This window comes from Ammospiza caudacuta, chromosome 5, assembly GCF_027887145.1.
Source record: "Ammospiza caudacuta isolate bAmmCau1 chromosome 5, bAmmCau1.pri, whole genome shotgun sequence".
In the NCBI taxonomy this organism is placed as follows: domain Eukaryota; kingdom Metazoa; phylum Chordata; class Aves; order Passeriformes; family Passerellidae; genus Ammospiza; species Ammospiza caudacuta.
The window spans coordinates 3,841,057-3,862,632 of NC_080597.1; the positions used below are offsets into that span (position 1 = coordinate 3,841,057).

General features: G+C 38.1%; 1 protein-coding gene across 3 annotated transcripts in view; it reads left to right on the plus strand.

The window, feature by feature from the left end:
• EPS8 (epidermal growth factor receptor pathway substrate 8) overlaps positions 1 to 21,576 on the plus strand; it is a 124,879-nt gene that overhangs the window by 60,929 nt on the left and 42,374 nt on the right. For all 3 annotated transcript variants that reach the window (XM_058806093.1, XM_058806095.1, XM_058806094.1), the window contains exons 3-4: positions 15,295 to 15,385; positions 16,619 to 16,692. In XM_058806093.1, the coding sequence (XP_058662076.1) occupies positions 15,324 to 15,385; positions 16,619 to 16,692 (136 nt within the window). In that variant the 5' untranslated portion in view covers positions 15,295 to 15,323. The remainder of the gene's footprint in view (positions 1 to 15,294; positions 15,386 to 16,618; positions 16,693 to 21,576) is intronic.

Genomic DNA, 21,576 nt, shown 5'->3' on the forward strand with positions numbered 1-21,576 from the left:
TGCCCTTTTTGGAACCTGAAGCTGTGTGAGTTTTCTCCCCATCCTGAGATAACAAGCTTTCAGTATATTCCAGATAAGCATGGGTTTTGGCAAGCCTCAAAGCTGCCAGCTGAAAGCTGTCTTTGGTTTAGCTGGCTGTGAGAATTCAAGTGTGAGGGCTCTTCACAAAGTTCTGGAGGAATTCCTGGTGACAGGATTGTTGTGCAAGTGTGACAGGAGGGGAAATGCAGTGTTGTTGTGCCTTCAGCACTGCATTTCTACTGGCAGAAGAAATCCTGTCTCACTTTTTTCTTTTTTTTCTTTCTTTTTAAAAATTTTTTTTATTTTAGTTGTTGGTTTGATTTGGTTTGGTTAGGTTGGTTGTTTAGATTTTCAAGAGGCGCTGGGGCAGAGGTAAAATTGGAAAGCTTGTGTTTAGGAGGATGGTTTTGTAGCAGGAGAAGGGATGAAATCAATGGCTTCCTCACTCTCTAATTTCTGCAAATCTTGACCCACCAATGTGATTAGAGCTGTGATCTTATTTCATATTTAGTTCAGAGAAAACAGATGGGAATATCTCCCATTATCATCACCTGAGAGCCTGGCACTGGCAGTGCTTTAAAGGACTGACTCACAAAGCTGAATAATGTCAAAGGAAGCAAATTTTTTGTAGTGTAGTTTGCCCAAATGTCACCTTCAGTGCTGTGGGCTGCAGCTGTGCTGTTTTCCCTTCAACAAAGAGCATGAAGGTGGCTTGGCCAGCCTGAGTAGATATTAATTGTGCAGATGCCTTTGGGGAGAAGCACAGGGAATGATTTGCCGACTGCTCTGCTCCCGCCACGCAATCCCGCATCCCTGTGTGTGGCTTGGCTCCTTCCAGCCCTCCTGTGTGGCTGAGGAGGAAACAGCCACAGCATCCCTGGAGCAGGTGAATCCTGGGATGGTCCATGGGGTTGTTCCTGGGGAAGGTGGCTCAGTGTGACCCAGAGCCAGACCCACACATGGGGGTGTTGGAACCCAGGACATTGCTCTGTCTGCCCTGGAGGACTCAAGACCCTGCCAGGGAGCTCAGAGACCTTGGCACAGAGTCACAAACACCTGTGCCTTTGATTTTAGCCCATGGAAACAATTACCAACTTTGTGTGAGGAGTTACAAGCCACAAGGGCTTGAGCAGAATGATAGTGAATTTGTCACAGGGTGGAAAAGTAGAATTTTGGGGGTTTAGAATGAGGGTTCAGGAGGCAAGATGGAGGAATCTGGGCATGTCCTGTTCTTCTTCTTCTTGTCCTCCATCTTCTGCTGTGATGGTGGCACTTCTGGGTTGGTTTAGAGCAGAGACAGACTGTCTAACATAGGTGATAAGTATTGGAAAATTCTTGCAAATAAAATACGTGCAGTTCTTAGTAGAGAAAGCTAACACCACCCCAAGGGCAGACACTGTACCACAAACCAACCTGCTGGACAGATCTCAGCAAGTCAGAAAAAGAGTGTGATAGATAAGAGAAAATAAACAACCTTGAAAACCGGAACTGGCAAATCCCAACTTCTTCAATTGCTGGGCTGGAAAAAAGAGACTTTCTAACACCTCGGGAGTCATCTCAACCACAGAAAACCCAAGATCTGGGGGCTATTTAAGCTCTTTGTGGATGGAGAAAGGTGGGACATCTGACTACCTTCCAGCTATCCTACTAAAGTGCCTTATCTTTGTGCTGGATCTTATTTGGGCCATAACCTCAGCTGCTGCAAGTTTCAGCTTGCTCCTCTTCCCTGGATTTCACACTGGCACCTACAAAGAAATTGAAATTTCTATGTCAGTGGTTTTGCATCCATGGAAAGGCAGAAAGAGGTCACAGCCAATTAGAGCAGTAATTGCTTCTGCCTTTTCATCTAAACTGTCTGTGAATGAGTTTTCAGAAAGCTTAATGCAATAGCTGGGAAATATAAATTACCGCCACCAAAAAAGAAATAAAAATCCTACCTCTAATTCTTTTGGTGTATCTGTTGGGAAAGACAATTTTTATAATTGTCAGTGTTAATTTTCTAAGTGATCATCCAACCCAATTGTTAGGAGATGTAGGACAATCATAGGGTGGATGGCAAGCTGAGTCCCCATCTTAAAGATTTTGTACAATGTCAGGAACTATTTTTGAGTCTACACTTGAATTATTTTTTCTTGAATAACTTTATTTCTTTTCCAGACAGTCTGCTGTAAATGTGCATGAAAAAAAGGAAAAGGAGGAGAAGAGCATAAGGCTGCATTAAACAATATGAGGAAAGAGTAGAGGTTATGCAAAGTTCAAGAAGCAAAGGGATATGGCTTAGAAAAACACTGAGATAATGAAAGATAATATATAGATGAAGTAACTGCAATATTGTTCCCCCTGAAACTTGCCTCGTGGGCTCCTGAGGGAAAATAGAAGTTGACATCTGCTTACTTTGGATTGCCTAGCTGGAAAAACACATGAGATGATCCACATGAGACAAAGTCCTTGTGGGCCCATTGCTGATGTGAGTGATAAGCTCTACAAGAGAGGGGAGGTAGCAGCAAGCCAAATATTCCTGATCAAACAAGACAGAGGAATAGGATATTTTTATAAGCCTGGTTTAACACCGATTTCATGCATGTTGTTACCTTTTTCTTCCCCCTAAAATTAAGAATCTAGTGTAGTTTCAGGGTGTGTTGTGGAGAGAAGCAGTGTCAGGTGAGTTGAAACTGCAACATGGATTTAGATTATTTATTATTAAGAAGAAACCCAGGGCCTTTTTCAGAATAAGGCTAATGAGACCCTGGGTTTCCCCAGGCTTGGTTGATAGCCTCCCTTATTAGAGGCCCAAGGAACAGCTTGGGAAGTACTACTTTTTGGGAATTACCTTGGCACAATTGCTCCTGCCTTGAGGTTGTGAGATGACTTCCTTCCTTTTCAGCCCCATTTCTGTGATTGTTTTGGAAGCTGTTTCAAAAAACACTGAGTTTTGGGGAAGCACCCATGAACCATGAAGGCAATTGCATTGTCCTGAATAACTTCCCTATAATTTGGTCCAAGCTCTTTTTTCACTCTGAGTCTGTCACAGATCTGCCTTAGTTCAGCAGCAAGTGTCTTGATCAGATTTCTTCATGAAATCACAGAAATCTGAGTATTTATGTCAGTATGTTTCTTAATTCTTTATATGTCTAAAATGTGACTATACTTTAGCCTTTTTTAGTAATTTTTGAGCAGCGTGGAGTTCAGAACAGTGCATGCTTAATATTTGAAACATTCTATGAAGATATCTGAAAGCTCTTTTTGGTACAAGGGCTTCTTTAAAAGCCTTGGGTTTATTCTTTATTCTTATTTTTTTTCCTTTCAGTTGCTTCTCACAGTAACATAAAGGCAAATGTAATGGAAACAAGTACTAAGTTCAGGGAATGGCAAATAGAAAAAGGATAAGTAGAGGAAAAAAAAGTTCTGCTTTTCATAGGACTTCAGAAGTCTTTGGGAGCTTGCTAGACGTGCTGGCTCTGCTCCAATGTGCTTTTATTGGCATACATGAACAAATTACCCAGGGCACAGCTATTTTTCTTACTGTAGTAAAAACAGGGACACTGAATAGAGGCTTTGTGCAGGACAAATATTTTTCCTTTGAAACTGGCTACGAGTTTAAAGTTTATCTAGTGTGCCTTCTGGAAAAGGGGAAAATATACTTCTTAATCTCACAGAATAGAAAATGTATTCTAGTTTGGGCAACTCAGAGCTCTATGAACAAAATTTACTCATTGTGAGGAGCCGGTATAGTTTTATAATGAGCAGCTTCATTTCTCAGTTGCCTAGAATGTGGGATGAAGCTCTGTTTTTATTGTTTGTAGCTGTGTCCCTCAAAATTTTTCTATGGCTCCCTTCCCTCTAACATCTCTGATGTTTTCTGGCCACATGGGTGTAGCCAGGAGGATAAAGGTGTTACGGAAAATAGTTTTTAAGATAACATTCATTGCTGTAAGGACTGTCTCCATGGGTAATTCTTCTAATTCCAGTTGGAGCTGCAGCTCACTGTGCTCTTGTGTCATTGCTCTTCAAAACCTGGCAGCACCCTGGAGCAGCAGGGTCTCAGGTTAATTATATGGTTTATTACTAATAATTTAATATTTATATTATTAATAAGGTTTATTATTATATTAATAATAAAGGTTAATTATTCAACCTTTTCAAGGTCCATAGGAAGGTAACCTGAAGGAAGATTTTAGATGACTGCTTCTTAAATAACAGGTAAAATCACAAAAATCACATCTAGAACAATTTTTTAGAGGTTGGAAGTGAATGGTGCAGTCAAATTTCCCCAGTCTCTCCTGTCATTCCTCCAACCAGAAAAGAATCAAAAAGCATTACCTCATATGGTTTTTAGCTCCTTCCCTTTCTCCTTCCCACCCACACTTACTTCACACACATTTATTTCTAATAGAATCAATTGCAGAGCAATAAATCCATGTTCAGAAAGATTCTTGAAAATTGTCTTCCTTCAAAACCTCTGGGAGCTTTCCAAAAAGTTCAACAGCTCCACTGAGGTTTCCTGGGGGCAAAGTATTTTGGGCTTCTGTCCCACACTATCTGACATTAGTTTGAAGAAAATTTGACCTTAAAAATGCCTCAGCATTTTGGCAAATTTGATATTAAAAATGCCTCAGTTCAATGAATGAGCAAATTGCAATAAATGCTACCTGTTGTAGCATTTCAGAATCCATTTCTAGTGAGAGTTTGTTAAATTTGGCTTGGTAACCATCAATGGCAAATTCCTGGGGAAAATTTCCTTGTGAAATTCACTCATTTGAGGTAATTGCGGCAAAAAGCATTTTGCGGTGATTATAATTTATCTTTTATAAAGGTTTCTAACTTTGTCATCCTTAATCACAGGATGTTTGCTGGAAACCAAATATGTGATTGTAAAGGCATTAAAATTTTCAAAAGTATATATGTTTTTTTCTTCTGGAAGTCAAGCCTGTAAACTTGCCAAGCCTGGGCATTCACAGCAGAGCCTGCTTTTGAAAATGTGAATCTGTGAACTGAGTTGGAAAATAATCATATTTATGCACTTGATTCAGGTAATTTAAAACAAAACAAAACATCAAAAATATGGCATTTGCTGAATATATGTACCTGGAATTGAAATGCACCTACAGGAAGGGCTTGGCCCAGATTAATGGATGAGAAAATTGTACAGCAAAATCCATAAATGATTGCAACCAGAAAACCAGAGGCATGGAACACCAAAAGTTTAAATCCTATTTCCTTCCCACAAATTGTGGGATCTGCTATTGTTCAGCCTATTTTCATCCAGGAAACAATTGCTGATTACGTAAGTGCACTGTAAATTCTGTGGCAGGGCGTGACTTCAGTCAGCTGTGACCTCAGCACAGTGAGTTCTTTTACACTTGACTCACTTTGTGCTGAATAATTGCAGCCCTAATGTGGACAAAGGCACAAGATAGTGCCTTTAGTTTACTTGCTGAATTGCAATATATTGGGATTTTGGGGTTTTTTTTTTGGGTTATGTGTGCGTTAACACAAACAAAAAAAGTCGATGCTCAAGTTTTCTGGTGACCCCAACAAACCTCTCCAGCTGATGCTGGTGATGCCTTGAGAGGGCTGATTTAGAACAGAGGCTGGATGGAGTTAAATAAAGCAGGGATTTATCCAAAGGATTCTCTCCATGGATGCACCTTGGGCAGCACCAGAGCCCAGCCAGGGCTGCACCCAAGATGAACCAAAACGGCCCCAAAATGCACGGCCGGGCACGGGCTCTGTCCCTGGGATCAGCTCTGCTCCATTTGCACCTTGCAGTTCATTGTCCCATTCCAGCTTTAGCCCAGGCAGTCCCACCCTGCTTGTTTTTCTCTCTCCAGCCCACGGGGTTTGTGCTCCTGGGCTGAGATTTGGGTCATTTGTCCTTGGTGCCCAGCTGGAGCAGGAATTGTTTTGTGTCCCTGCTCTGTGCACAGAGCTCACCATCCCCTGCTAGGAAGCTCAGAATTACACACCGAAGCAGCACAGAATCTGAAAAATATAAAAGCTAAACCTGAGGCATCACTGGGGTGCAGGTGAGTTATTGCATGTCTGAAAGTGCTGAGAGCTGCTCAGACCACAGTGAAGGTCACACGCCCCACTGCAGTCATATGCCTGTTTTTAACCTCACGTGAGGGGGAGTCGTCCTTGAAGTTTATTGTTTCAGATTCATGCTTCAGAAGGAAAAACCATCAAGGAAATGCTGCATGGTAGAGGCTGTTTGACTTCACTCTTCTGTGTGAGCAAACAAGTCACAGCTCTTCTCATGTCTCTACTTTATTCTGCTGTGGAGTAGGAAATGACTTTGGGTTTCCTGGTTGGTGGCAAGAAGGTATTTCAAGCAGATGGAAAAGAAACCAAACAATATTCCCTTGAAAAATATTTTTCCTAGTGCAAATTTTTCAGTGAAAAAAAAAATTGTGTTTTTTCGCTGCAATAAATTGAATATCTCAGTTGGTCTGGTGATGGTGTTATGGGTTCTTTTTTTTCATAGATGGGAAAATTGAATTAATTTGTTGTTTGTAAAAGTCAGTGACTGCTCCTGCTAGGGTTAAAAATAGCTTATAGTGCAACTTATCCTCCAACTTTATTGAAAAATTTATTGGCTTTCCCTGCCTTTTCTCTCTTCTGCCTGATTTTCAGGGTCTCTATGGACTTGTTACCATGTGGATGGACACTGTGCATCCAGGCCCCTTCTCATGGTGTCTCCTCCTAGTAATGAAAAATACAACAGGTAGTGACCTGGATGGCAACTCAGGAGGAGCAGTTTCTCCTGTAGGTTCAAGAAAAGCAGTTTTTGTAGGCTCCAGAATTTGAAAAAAAAAAGGATTCCTGGGCTCAAGTTTGACTCCCAGCTATTGCCATTGTTGCTGCTATTCACTGCAGCTTCACAACCACATCTTTGGGAACAAATGTCTTCTCCTTATGTGCTTTATGTGTGTATGACATGTGAAAACCTGATCCCTTTTAGGAGGCTTGCTGACTAGGCTTGCAATTAATTAAAATACTTTGCAGGAATCACGTGTGAATTTAATACTTGAATATACACATGATGTTACAAGTACTTTGACAATATTAGAGGAATATTTTAATTTAATTCTGAGAATATGAGTACTCTGATGACTTTTCTGGCATAAAAAAAATGTTTAATCCCCAAAACTTTTATTGGTGATGTTTGGTTTAGATTGTGTTACCCAAAGTCATGAGGATTTGCATATCAGTCTTCTGAAACCTTGTTTGCACATTATTTGAGTCAGGGAAGTTTGAAGAGTTAGTCAGCACCATTACAAGAGTATGTGCTTATTTATTAAGTTTTAAAATTAAACTTTTAGATTTGCTGTTGAGTTCCACTGTGAGCTTATGCTCAGCATTGCTGATTTGTTGTGGTCTGATCAATAACTTTTAAAGTTTTCAATTGTACCTATTTGTTCACCTTTATTAAACAGAGCCTTTTCTCTTTTCGTTGAACTGCATGCAAACTGCATTTTTAATTTTTTTTTGGGTTCCATGTAGAAAATCTAAATCTTCCAGTAAGACATGCAGCATGAGCCCTTGCCATAGCAAAGTTTGAGGCCTTCCAGATACATGTTAGTTTGCATTCAGAGCACTTTACTGGTGAAAGTGCTGAATATTCAATAAACAAAGCTAAATCATCAAGGAATGCCATCAGTGGGTGGTCCACAATGGTTTGGAGCCTGAGTGGATGTTTCTCCTACTCAACTTGGCCTTGTTTAATTCAAAATTGTAACCTACTACAGACACATAAATTGTTTTTTTAGTGTGAGTAACCAATGGACTTCAATATCTTCACCAAAACTGAAGAAAACAAGTTTGTGAAAACAAAAATTAAATCTTGCCACATTTCTATTAAACCAAATTAGAGAGGTATTGAAGAGTGTTCCTGCCTTTTTTTCCCCTCCTCCTCCTTCATGTTAGTTTTTACAGTCTGGTTGGAGTATGTCATTATTTGGTTTCAGTTCAGCTTTTGTTATGAACTGTACCATGCCAGTTTTAATATTGTCATGGCACAGTTATTAAATGGCTAATAAATGTGGGTAGGTGGTTAAACCAGTTTCATTTGGGCAACTTGCAGCAGCTTTTTAACTTTTTTAACTTTTTAACTGTTGGAAATTCTTTCATTTTTTGGCCAGAATGGGAGGAAAACTTTATCTAAAACAACACCTAAAGACATTGTCTTATTAACCTTTATATAGTTTAAAAGTTTTAGAAGTTTCCATTTCTAAAGTGGTGGCTTTAAAGTTGGATGTATACTGCAAACTGAGTTTCAAAGTAGTGTCTGGAGTGCCATCTTTTGAAATCTAATGATCTCATTTGAAGTAGGATGTATCAAAGAATAAAAATAAATAAGGAGAGAAAAAAATCAGGGAGTATGAAGAAGGAAGATACAGCTGTGGTTTCTGTGCTGGATCAGCAGAATTCACCAGCCAGCAGTTTCAAGGAAGCTTTTGTTTTATAAAAAAATTAAAATTTTAATAAAACAAAACACAAAAAGAAAAACAACACAAAAAAAAAAAAAAAAAAAAAAAAAAAAAAAAAAAAAAAAAAGAAGCCCTGCAAACAACAAACCCACCAAAACCCCAAACCAGGACAAGTTTTTGTACATCCTTTCAAGTGAAGATACTGAGTGTGTTGTAGGAACATTGTAATTGGGATTTATGAGTAAAAATGGTGTCTCTTGCCAGCTCAGTACTCTACTTGACATAGACTCACCAAAAATATTGTTTTTGATGGTGCATTATAATCCCTTTTTTCTACTTTCCTCTAAAAATTCCTTCATATGCCATAAACCCCTTCCTCTTTGGACTGTGCTGTATGTGTGGAAGGTTTTTTGTTTGGATTTTTGGGTTGGTTTTTTTATCCTTTCTTTTATTCAAGACATTCCAGCTGTGGTGATGCATTCTGCAAGGACTTCATAATGATCTTGATCTTGGTAATTAATACTAACATTGCTTTAGATGAGGTGGTTAATTCTCTAATTAAAAATAGCAGTGAGTGGTGGCTTCAGTGCTTGGCATATTTATTAACGTTCCTTTGTTGCAATGGGGGTTTTAAGTCTTTGAAGCTTTTGTATCTGTAGAGCTGTTTTATTTTCTTTCAATATGGTTAATTATAAATCATGGCCCAGACCTGAAAGGGATGGAAATAAGTTGCCATGCCAGAATAAGAACCTGTTTTCAAGCAGGGTCTTTATTAGTGAGGCAATAATAAGGGCAAAGTCTATGAGCATGGTCTGAGGGTTATTCATTCAGTTCTTCCTGTTGCTCTCCATATTTCCCCCCTCCTTCAAAATAAAAGATAGCCATCTTAATTGTATTGTTAGAATATTTTTTTAATCACTGGGAAATATCATAGTAGGAAAAAGACGACTTCTAGGGCATTTTTTTAATATTAGTTTTTCCAATGGAAACCTTCTCTTTTAGGCAGCACTTTCTGTTCTGAAGACAACGTCTTTATCTACCTTGTTTGATAATTATGACCACAAATTTTCTCTAATAAATTTATCCTCTCCCTCCTGCTGAAAGGAGTGCTGCTAATGAATTTAGCATACTCCTCCTCAGTGAGGGACTCAGGGAAGAGTATTGGATTTCAGAAAGTGTCAGTGAAAATCAAAACACTTCCTGAAGCTGGCAAAACCAGCTTGTCTGCTGCACTGCCCTGTGGAGAAGGATGAGAATTCATTTACAAATCGCCCCTGGGCACTCTGTGTGCCCTGGCCCTGTCCCCTGCCTGGACAGAGTGGTGTTTTTTGTCTGTCACTGTCTTTAGTTGCTTGAAATGTTTCTACCCCTGTGACCCCTTACACAAACAGGTAAATAATATTTATTATTGCTGAATATTTATTATTTATTTATTTATTAAAATTATTTAAATTTATTTTCTTTATTTAAAAATATTTATTATTTACTCCTTATAGAGAGCTGAAGTTCAGCTTTCTATAAGGAGTAAAACTCAGGCAGGAGAGGGAGACACATCCAGTCCTTCCCTTCCCACCTCCAGGTTTCTTTAGCAGGAACCCCAGCTAGTTAAAACTGCATCCAGCACTAAAACCTAAAACCAGGATGCAACTAAGTCCAGATTTGCATAAACTAAATGCAGTGTGATCAGTGCTAAGGGTCGTGCTGGACAACTGCTCTGAATGCAGAGAGGTCCTGAAGGAAACAGCATTTTCAAAATTGTTTTACTAACTTATTTCCTAGTGCTTGGACACTGGAGTGAATACTGGAGTGTATACGACTCAGAGAGCTTCAAAATAAATATCAATAAATACAGAGTGTCTTGAGAGAGCCAAAGGGGACAACAATCACCGTGGCGGGGAATCAAGTTAATTTATTTTGTGTTCAAACTGCAGCACTTGTAGGGCCTGGCTTTCAATTTTCTGCATTTTTTTTTTTCTGTCATCTTTTCTACCAGCTTTTGGATGCTCCAGCGTGCTTAACATGCAACTGAAAACATTACAGAGCAAAGCTGCTGCCAGCTCACCCAAAGGCAGTTTTTTCTCAGAGAAATTCTGGAATCAGTTCACTGAGGCTGGAAAATCCCCAGGGATCATTTCAGAATTATCACTTGCTCATGCATCCATGTGCATTTTGGTGTTTTTCTCCAGGCAAAGTGTCCAACAAGCAGCAGAACTCGTGTTTGCTCTTGGCTGTGCTCTGAAGCAAGTCCCAAAGCAGAGGGCAGCAGCCACATTTCAGCTGGCTCCACGGGATGTATTTCTGCCAGGAGCTTCCCATTTGTAAAATCTGGGGCTGGAGTGAAGATGCAGATAGGAGAGTGATGGGTCAGAACAGCAAGGTAGACACCAGGAGATGCTGTTTGAAACTTTAGCACCAGGAGGGAAAGTTGTGTGTGGGTGAACAGAATGAGGTTTGAGAAGAAACAGATGAAAAATGGCGAATCACAGCAAGCTAAACAGGTTTTGTACATTCTGCAGGTCAGCAGTGAGAGGCATTTTTACTGAATGCACAGTGAGCCATGAGTACATGGATTTTTTAAAATTTTTTTTCCCCGGTTCTTTTGTTCTTCCGTAATACTTTTGAAAGGGGAAGGGTGGAGAGAGAGTGTCCTTATCTGACATTGCTGCACTCACCAGGGAATGGTGTTACCTTCTAATATCCACTGCTTTTGTTTAGGCTGCAGTCACAGCCTGTGCTCTGCCTGGGGAGAATTTTGGGGGGTTTGGGGCATACATGATAACAATAACATTTTCCTAATCAGTAGACAATGATCATTCCAGCCATTATTGGCTTTCCTGTGCATCCTTTTCTCCTTAGCCCTTCCCCCTCCATGACTTCTAAAATATCCACATCATTAACTTGTTTCTCTTTTAGTTTCCATATGATATTGTGATCTGCCTCTGGGTGGGACTGATCACTTCAGGATGAGTGGAAAAGAGCACCAGGCTCAATGATGCAGCTCTGCCTTTCTGAGAAAGGAGTTTTGGGTAATTTTTTGAAAATAACATGGGAGATTTTGTTATTTTCAAACTCTTATTAGGAAATGCCGTGGCAGGACATGTGAGCTGCTGATGTGCCACATAAATGGCATTGTTTTCATGAGGCTGCCATGCTACAAGATGGGGAAGACAAAGAGTAATTAAAAAAAACCAAAACTGTTCATGACTAATAGAATCATTTTGTACACTGGCATGATTCTCCCCATGCTTGGGATTACCACCTGTAACTGCTGAAGGACAAAAGTACATCTGTCTCAGGAATGGTTTCTCTGTTATAAAGTCTGGAGCCTTGTTATCTACAGAGCAGCTGACTATCAATATCCCTTCAAAAATAAAGCTGATGGTAGCAGGGAAGTCCTAGGTGAATTTTTTTGTTGTTGTTGAGAAAATATTGTGGATTTTTTGGTTTGTTTTTCAAAATAAAATGTTTGTAAATATTTTATAAAAATAATATTTATAAATATTTTAAACTTATTTTAATTATATATTATTTTTAGTAAACTTAAAGTACCATTATATTTGTCTTATTATTTTATCTATTTTCCTATTATTGTTTTCTTCTTGAAATCTTACTTAGCTTTCCTGGTTTACAATATTTCTTCTTCCAAGCAGGCATGAGTATGTATTTCTTTTTTTCAGGATCCTGAGACATGACCATTTTTGGTCATATTTACAATTAAACGGTTGATACTTCAGGCCTAATTGAAGAGGGATCTTACAGTTAATTGTGAAGGATGTTTATTTTGAAGTCTGGGACACCAGTGGAGGTTGCTGTGCACTGCTGGGCTGGGGTGAAAGGGAAGATTAAAGAGGGAGTTTATTAATGGACTCCTGGTTGACAATGGCTTTGCAGTGTGCAGGGGGTGACTTTTGCTGCAGGACTGACTGGTTGTAAGAGATGAAAGAGCATTTGAGATGAGAAACACAGCAGAGAAAGCTGTACAAGGCAATAATAAAGCCCTGCACATACTGTTACCCTTTCGTGGTTTTTCACTTTTCTTCATCATGCACTTCATTAAAAAAAATTAAAGCTTTTTCCTAAATTTTTTTTTTTAATGAAACATTAAGGTTGAATGAGATCCAATTGTGTGATAATTCTGGGGAATCACAAGTAGCTTTTTGATGCTGTTATAAATATTTGAACTAATTATAAATGATTATAGTAAAGGGTTTGTTTGTATTCACATTCTGGAGGTTTCTTGAACCAAGTGAAAGAAGCAATGCATGAAATTGTAATCACATTTAAAGTGTCATGTCAAGGTAGATGTGCTGGAATTTCAGAAGCACTGGAAAATTGCATGAGAGACAGGAAATATTGTTGGTTTTACTCAACTATCTAATAGTAAATGGTGTTTTGTTTGCATATCAGCTAAAGCTGACTAAAATTTTTGTGTTTGCTTGGCAGAACAAGTTGCTTGCTTTTTTTTAATTTTAACAGTCAAAATTTTTGACTTCAGATTTTCAGCATCTCTTAATTCAAAACATAATTCTGAAGATTTTTGTATTTAAGTGGTGTTGTGCCTTACAGTGGGCAGGTATTTAGTCATGAGAAATGGTTTCTTTCCCCAATGTGAAAATCTGCTGCTCAGCTGTCTGGCTGCTTTCAAACTCAGTGTGTCATGCTGACTTCAAAGGCTGAAGCTTCAAATTCTAAGACATTGCATTTTAATATATTACATTCCTTCTACTTAAAATATCTGCTTCACCACCTCCATAAAATTGAGTGAATACAAATACAAACCAAGCATTTGTCAGATTAAGATGTCAGAGCAGTGGAATTATTCTGAGAAAGTCTTAAACCAAGGGGTTTTCTCCCCCCAGATCTCACTTTAAGACAGATAGTTGCAGAATTTCTTACAAATAGGCCTATGAAAAAGACTACAAATCAAAAAAAGATTATGACAAACAGAATTATTCAACGAGTGCTATCTTAAACAATGTGTGGATGGAAAGTTAAGTGGGGACACCAAAAACCAGCAGTGATAATTTGTGTATTTTGGATGTGGTGACTCTATAGAAGTTAATCACGGGGGAAACTGCTAAGCAGGGCAGCAAATTGAGCTTGGTTGCAGATGATGATAAGGATTAACAGCTGATAGGAAGTGATGGAGAGCTCAGAGGCAGCATGGGCTGGAGAGGGGCACTGAGCTGAAACAGGGAGTGCACAGTGAGCTGGCAAATTCTGCTGAGAAAATGAACCCTTGTATCCTTTCAAGTCATGGGGTGATTTCAGGATGCTTCCCAAAGGTTGTAATTGCTAATGAATTGAGCAGCACTCAACATGGGTGGTAATTTATTGGAGACAGCTGTTAAGGACTGCACTCCATAAAAAGAGTTTTAGAGCAGCCAAACTGGCTACCAGCTTGGATATGTGGTATATTTGTGGGGCAAAAATGTGCTTGTGTCACTAAAGAGGTTCTGCAAGGAGCTAAGATTTCAAAGAAAATTAAATAAAATTTAAAAAAAATAAAATATGTATATGTATACACTAAGTCAAACTAGCAAGTGTGTACCCACCAAAAGCAACACCACCCTTGCACATGATTTCGCTTGGTGTGTCAAATACACCTCAAATACAAATACATAATTTCGCTTGGCATGTCTAATACACCAACAAATACACTGTTCTAGTTAGTTTTGCTAACTGCATCAGGGGTTTGTTCCTGGAAAATGTATAAAAACTGTGCCCTCAGCACCAAAGATCACCAAAGCTTGAACTGACTGATGGATTTAGAGCTCAGCACAGATTTTTGTTGTCTTTTTGCATGGAAGAAGGAAGCAGCAGAATATATGTGGGCACTCAGTGGGCACTGGCAGGTCAAAGAGCTGCTGCTTTTCTTTGTAAAGCAAGAAGAGAACAGTGAATGTGGGGCAGTGAGATGAATTAGAGCCTCAGAGGAAAAGCTGGCTGCAAGGCAGCTCTAGTGCAAACAGAGCAGGCTGTGCTTGCTTTGGAAACAGAGATTTTTGTAGGTACAAATTTGATCTGGTACACTTCTGACTGCTCTGCAGTGTGAACTGAAATGTAGAGAAATATTCAAATTTATATTATTCATGTATATATGTAAATGAAAAAGTGTTTGCCCATGGTAAATTTGAATATGAAAGGGTTATGAAAGTCACTTTCCAGAGCTAGTTTTAACTTCAATGGACATGTTATTAAAGGGAGAGTTTTTTAAACTGTTTTATCATGGCCTGTTCAGCACTGCTTTTATAGGAAAGGTTTCATTTGGCACGCCAAACTTTCAGGATGTTAAGCACTGCTTAACAACAATAAAAAAAGTTTTCTTAAGTACCAAAATAGCTGACCAAGTTTCCTTTTGTGCTAACAATTGTGTTTTAATTTGATAATGCATCTTTTCTAACAATTCAGCTGATATGTTTCATAGAACATGCATCAAAAGGTCATTTCAAGAGTTGCATTTGAAAGAAATGAATTGAAGGCTAAAATTGAGCATGCTTGAGCAATAAAGTTACCATTTGGAACATCTTGTTCACATTTGCAGTAGATATTGTTCTTTGTTTAGTGAGCCTTTTATTTCCACAGCTATTCCTAAAGACCATTGTATCAAAAATAATAGCTTTGTTCATGAAATTATAAATTATTTGAAGCTATAACTATCAAATTGCTACTGGGAGAAGTTCCACAGCAGCATCACCAGGATGCAGTTAAGAACAATTGAATTTGTTGATGCAATTTCGTTCCCATTTCAACCATAATTTCCTCATTAGGTTTGTATTACACCTGTGTTCAGCCTCCATCTTTTAGGAGACTTCAGTTCATGTGCTGTTTTTCCTTTTCCCAGGTGGTTTCTCCCAGTGAGTGGCAGTGAGAATGAATGGACACATATCAAACACCCCTCCTGGTGGATATGGAAGTTACTTCCCTCAAATGAAGTAAGGTTTTGCCTTTGACTTGCCTATTATGGACAAAATAGCGTTGTACCTCCTTCTTTAGGTTTTTATTTCAGGTAGAGCTGTAATTAGTAGGTCCCATTGGAATTATAAAATGGCTTTTTCCGTAGAAGAAATAACTGTGACAGATATTTTTATGTTCATGTAAGGGAAAGCTTTGTTACTGCATGGACTCATCTGGAAGAGCAAAATAAATTGCTGTAGCCATAACATCCTTATTGTGTTACTCAGAGAGGCCTTTGTGTGCCTGAGATGTTTAAGGTTAGCTGTGAGTGAATGCATTTTTATGCATAAAAGATGAGGCTGCCTCTCCCATCTGTGAGAACAGACTGTTTCCCAGGAAGGAGAACTGAGCAGCTGCTACCTGTGAGTGTTACCTTGCCTCAGATAGGAGGGGGATCCCTGTATCAGGGGCATGGCAGAGACTCACTCACAGCACTAATGAGAATTTACCCATCTGATGCCAAGGAACTCGTATTCCTGTGTGGAACAGGATATCTGTGGTGTCTATTGCTTCTCATAAGGTGAACTCATATATCACTCATTTTTTAAACTCTTCTAGTCATATTGCCTTTTTGTTTGTGTAAGACAATGAGAGTCATTTAAAGTTTTTCATTAAAAGCAGTAAAAATTGTTAAAAGAAATCAAAATTTGTGTATGCAGGGAAAAAACCCTCAAATCCTACCCAATTCTTTGTCATAGTAATGATTATTATTGTTATTTTTTATTATTATAAAATTATTATATTTCTTATAGAAAGAATATGTAAATATATAAATATATATTATTTATCATACACATTAATATAAAATATATAACATAATATATACTATATAACATATATAATATTATATATTACACGTATATAAATATATTATATATCGATATATTATATAAAATTTATTATTATTATTATTGTTACTACTACTACTACTACTATTACTATTATTATTATTATGCTGTGAAGTCTGTTCCTTGAGTTAAGGCGATATTTATTTATACCACACTCCAGTTGTATTAATGCAACAAAAGAGAGCTCAGAAAGGCCTGCAGCCCAAGTGAAACATTCTCCCTCATATTCATGGTGTGGAACAAATATCTGGTATCATTCCCTCTGCTATTAATGCTGTAGTTATGTGTAGTAAGGGGATGGGGTTTTTTTAGTGCCTGCCAAATATATCTATACAGAAGATAACCAGAAATGTTTTCTTCCAGTGGCTATGGCTCCCCAACATTTGCTCAGGCAGAAAGGGAGCAGAATTCAAGAACAAGTGCAAAAGCTCTCTATGGTAAGGTGGAAAAAAGTCTCTAAACTTCTGTGCTAAGTTGCTGTTTAAATAGTGATTGTGGTGTGGTGGTGGAAATATTTTACACATATTAATCTGAAAGTGTACGTACATACACATGGGTGTGTCTGTCAACTGAACTGAAAAACAAAGTGGTTTTATTCCTGCTAAAGCAAACTAGAAAATGCTCAGTTTTCTAGTTAAATAAGCAGAGAACTCCCACCTGCTCATTTTCCAGGCAGCATTCATCACAAAACTCAGAGTGATCCTGTAGCTAAGTTAAGCAACAGGGAGAAGGCATTCAAGGGTTTAGCTGTGCTTAAGCCTTGTGGGGTTTTATTCCTCCTGTACCTCCCTCCCTCCCCAGCTTCATCCCCTGCTAGCAGACAAGGCACAATATTCTTCTTCTTTGACACAAGGATTCCTAATATTCAACCCAAATATTGAATCAATCTAAGTTCAAACTTACTTTGTTTTAGTGCTATGCTACAAAAGTCAGTTTTTTGACATAGTGCTGAAGGCAGGAACCGAAACTAAGGAAAATTCTGAGCTGATCATTCTAAAGAGTGATTTCTGCACCCTGTGTGGCTTCACTCAGCAAACTGATTGCAAGTGTTGACAGAAATAATAGGTGGCAACAGAAACCAGGAAGGGACATTGCAAAAAACTCTTAGCAGATTATTATTTCTTAATGAGAGTGTTGTGATTCCTTTTTCATTTTATGTCATCATCATAATTTTTCAGGAGTATATGGTTTGAACAACATGGCAGCATCTGTGTCTTAACTATGTCCTTTAATCTTTGTGAGCTTTTAAAATTTCTCTCTGAGCTTTTTCATATCAAACATTGTGGGATGGTCATGTGTCAGGAGAAGATGGGGACAAGTGAGTAAATTTGAAGTGTATAATGGTATTTTTTTTACCTCCAAAGTACTTAACTAAATTCAGGTACTAAGGAAAATTCTTGCCATGAAACTGCTGTGTGGTGGCTCCTGGAAAGGGAAATGTTGTCCTTGGTTCACTTCTGTTCTGGTAGATATGTACAAAATGATAGTTGCAGTTGCCAGGAGCTGAATGAAGTAGAGGAATCAGTTATTTAGAGCTCCAAGTGGATATGTATTGGCACAGCTTAAAGAGTTTGCACATTTTTTGCACATTTTACTACTTCTGCTCTGTTTTTTATACATAAAGAAGTAGGGTGTTGCTATCACCACATATATGAGCAGGAGAAAATAAGGAAAGCACCTAAAATCTTTCTCAAATTCAGGGCAATTTTTTGAATTTTTAGCAACAAATTTACTATTCTGCTGCATCCCATGTTCATCTTCTTCTCTTGTGATGTTGAATTTTTTGTGCATACTGCCCAAACAGGGTGAAAAACAACTGAGTGAAATTGGAAGTTTAAAGAGTGTTGAAAATGCTCATTGCAAAGTATTTTATTAATAATTAATAACTAACTAAATTATTTTATTTGAGACTATTGAGACTGAAATCCTATAGAGCAGGAGGAAGCTGTCTTAGTTGTCTTTTTATATTTTGTTTTGCAGATATATATTTAAAATGTATGTATGTATACTATTTAGGTTAATACAGAAAGCTCATGTGTTTAATAGATTCACTTTTACTGGAAAAAATATATGTAATTTTACTGTAAAATGGACTGTGGGGTTTTTATTGCTTTATTTTACTAAAATGTCACAGCATGATGTCAGCAGCAAATTTTCCCCATCAAAATGTTCCTTTTCTTGGAAAACTTGAGAATTAATTAAACTGAGCCACCTATTCCTGACTACCAACAAGTAAAATGGTGCCTGCGCTTCTAAGTGACCACTTGATATTGAACTTAGTTTCTTCCAAGCACTGTAAAGACTAAATAATAATAAAATCAATAATGATAATAATAGTAATAATAATAAGATTATTATTATTATTACTACTACTCCTCCTATTACTATTACTATTACTATTACTATTACTATTACTATTACTATTACTATTACTATTATTTATTATTGCTTGTTTTTATATATGTGTATATTTCTGTCCTGGCATATATGCAGGCATGTTTATGTCCTGGCATGAATTTTATGTCTTTGATGCCATTGCTGAGGTGATTAATGAATATTCAACCCTTCAGGCATCACACAGAAGGTTGGCCACGGTGCTGTGGGAAAGGAGGCTGGAATATTATTGGTGTTACCAATTCTTGGTATTCAGCTATTAATTATCATCATTATTGGTGTTCAGCTCAAAGCCAGACCAGAGCCATCACTATCTCTAATGTTCCTGTCTGATAGTGAAATCTTCCTTGCAGTTGCCTTTTTTCCTGTGTCAAATAATCCCTTTGTTTTCACTCGTTTCCTTCCTGAAATGAGCTGTTTTCTATTTGCATGACAAATCTCTCTCTGAGGCGAGCGAAGGTGCTCTCTGCACATTTTTATGGGGTTTATTTCATCGTTTGCTTCCTGCTCTCTCCATCGGAGCTGGGTTCTGGCTCCTGCTGTCATCTGTTGTTCTAGCATTGGCTCCTCCATCTGTCCTGAGCAATTCTGACTGGGGGAGAGGAGCAGCAGTGCTGGGGCTTTGCCAGCCCCTGACACAGCGAGGAGCAGCCTCATTCCTCAGGAGGGATGGACCTGGGTTTTGGTCCTTGCATTTGGGTCACTACAAACTGTCAGATTATTGTACAGAACTGAAAGATGTTGCTAAAATTGTCTTCTCACGGCACATTAGAAAAGACTGAGTGTTTTGTGCGCTGAGTTTATCCTCTGGTGGCTGTGATTTGGAGCTGGAAGTGAGATTGCCTGTGTGTTGTATTTGCAGAGAGTGTCGTGGCAGGGAGGAATGATGAATCTGACTCCATGTTCTCAGAAGGCTAATTTATTACTTTATAATACTATATTATATTAAAGGATACTATATTAAACTATACTAAAGAATACAGAAAGGATACTTACAGAATGCTAACAAGATAATAATGAAAATTTGTGACTCTTTCCAGAGCCTGACACAGCTTGGCCCTGACTGGCCAAAGAGTCAAAACAACTCACATGAAACCAATGAAATAACCACTTGTGGGTAAACAATTTCCAAACACATTCCCCATGTGAGCACAACACATGAGAAGCACATGAGATAAGAATTGTTTTCCTTTTTCTCGGAGACTTCTCAGCTTCCCAGGAGAAAATCCTGGGCAAAGGGATTATTTCAGAGAATGTGAATGCTACACCTGTGTATTTTTGCATTCCTCACCTGCCTCATTCAGAGCAAGAAATGCGGTGTAACAAATTCAAGGAAACCTCAAGCAGCTTGTGAAAAATGCCAATCACTTGTTTTTAAAATTTTAAAAGTTTAATAGTAATAAAATGGTTATAAAAATAGAAATATAATTACAGTAATAAAAATTTGGGCAATTAGGATTTAGGACAATATGAGACAATAAAAACAAAGAGTTATGGACAGTCAGGGTACCTCTTTCTGGGCAAAATAAGCCCAAAAAAGGATCCACATTAATAGGGGATTAACCCTTAAAAACAATAACCTGTTGCATATTCATAAACCTCATACATGATGCATAAATTCCATCCAAACAAAGGATTCTCTCTGGTCAGTGTCATCAACTTCCTCTTAATCCTAATGGTGTCTTCAGGGATGAGTGAGGCAGGAAGTTTGTTTCTTTTGATAAGAGGGTAATAAATTCTCTTTCTCTGAAAGATTTAGGTGTCTTGTGGCTGCTATCTCACTGCGAGTCCTTTCTTTAATTAAAGTATCTTACATAGCATAGTTTCTATTTTAAGTTTCTATTATGTTACAATCTAAACCTATATTTAACACACTACTTAAGAAAATAAATACAGCATAACTTTCTAACATAACACATCTAATATTCATTTTAACAATAAAATACACATTTTTCATAAGCTCACAGGCAGGTAAATGAGTGCACTGGAAGAAGCCATCCACGTTAACATCCTTGCAGTATTTTGGTTCTCAGATTAATTTGACAATTGACTTCTGAACAACACACTTCCTTTGACAGCCATTTCCACACAGCCATCAGAGAGAAGCTCCTGGCATTAATCTCTGAAAGTGATAGTGCTTGCTCCTCTGAAGAGGAAATTTGAGTTCTGGCCTTTGTCCCCAGATGTTTAGGTCCCTTCTCCTGCACTTTGCTCTGCCTCCAGCTGAATTTTTTTTTTGCAATTTATTCTTAAAGGGTATCAACCATCAGTCCAATGCAGATAGAAGGTAGTAAATTAAGTATTGGGCTTTGTGCTTGATGGTGTGTAGAAATATTTTATGCTGTCAGTCCAGGATTCTTGGGACAGATTTTGGAGGAGATTCTCAATCCATGGCCACATGATTGCCATCAAATTTCAGGGCAATTTGCAATCCTGTTGATCTGTGTCATGGACTGGCTGGTAGAGTGTTTGACATGGCTGAAAGTCTTTGGTTAAGAGGTTTCTTTATGTTTTCTGGTGGTTTGGATGCTTTCAAAAATGAAAATAAAATCAGTAGTTTTCAACTTCTGTTTGAAAACAGAAACATGGTCTGTTCCTGATGACTGGCACATTCAATAATTTCGCACAACGTGAATTGCTGTAATATCTGTCCACATCAGACATCAGGAATAGTACTAGTTTCTTGGAGCAATGTTCCTATTCCTCTGGAAGCTTCAGTAGCAAGTAGATCTTACATTCAGGACCTATAAGTGAAATGTAGATTTTACACTCAGGACCTATAAGTGAAATGTGTTGCTTTTCATTTTATTGCCTTTGTGTTTTGAGAGATTTTATTTTAATCACATTCTTCTGGGTTACATTTGCTATAGATTGGTTAAGAATTGATGGTTAAGAATTGAACTTAAGTGTATTCTGCCATGATCCTG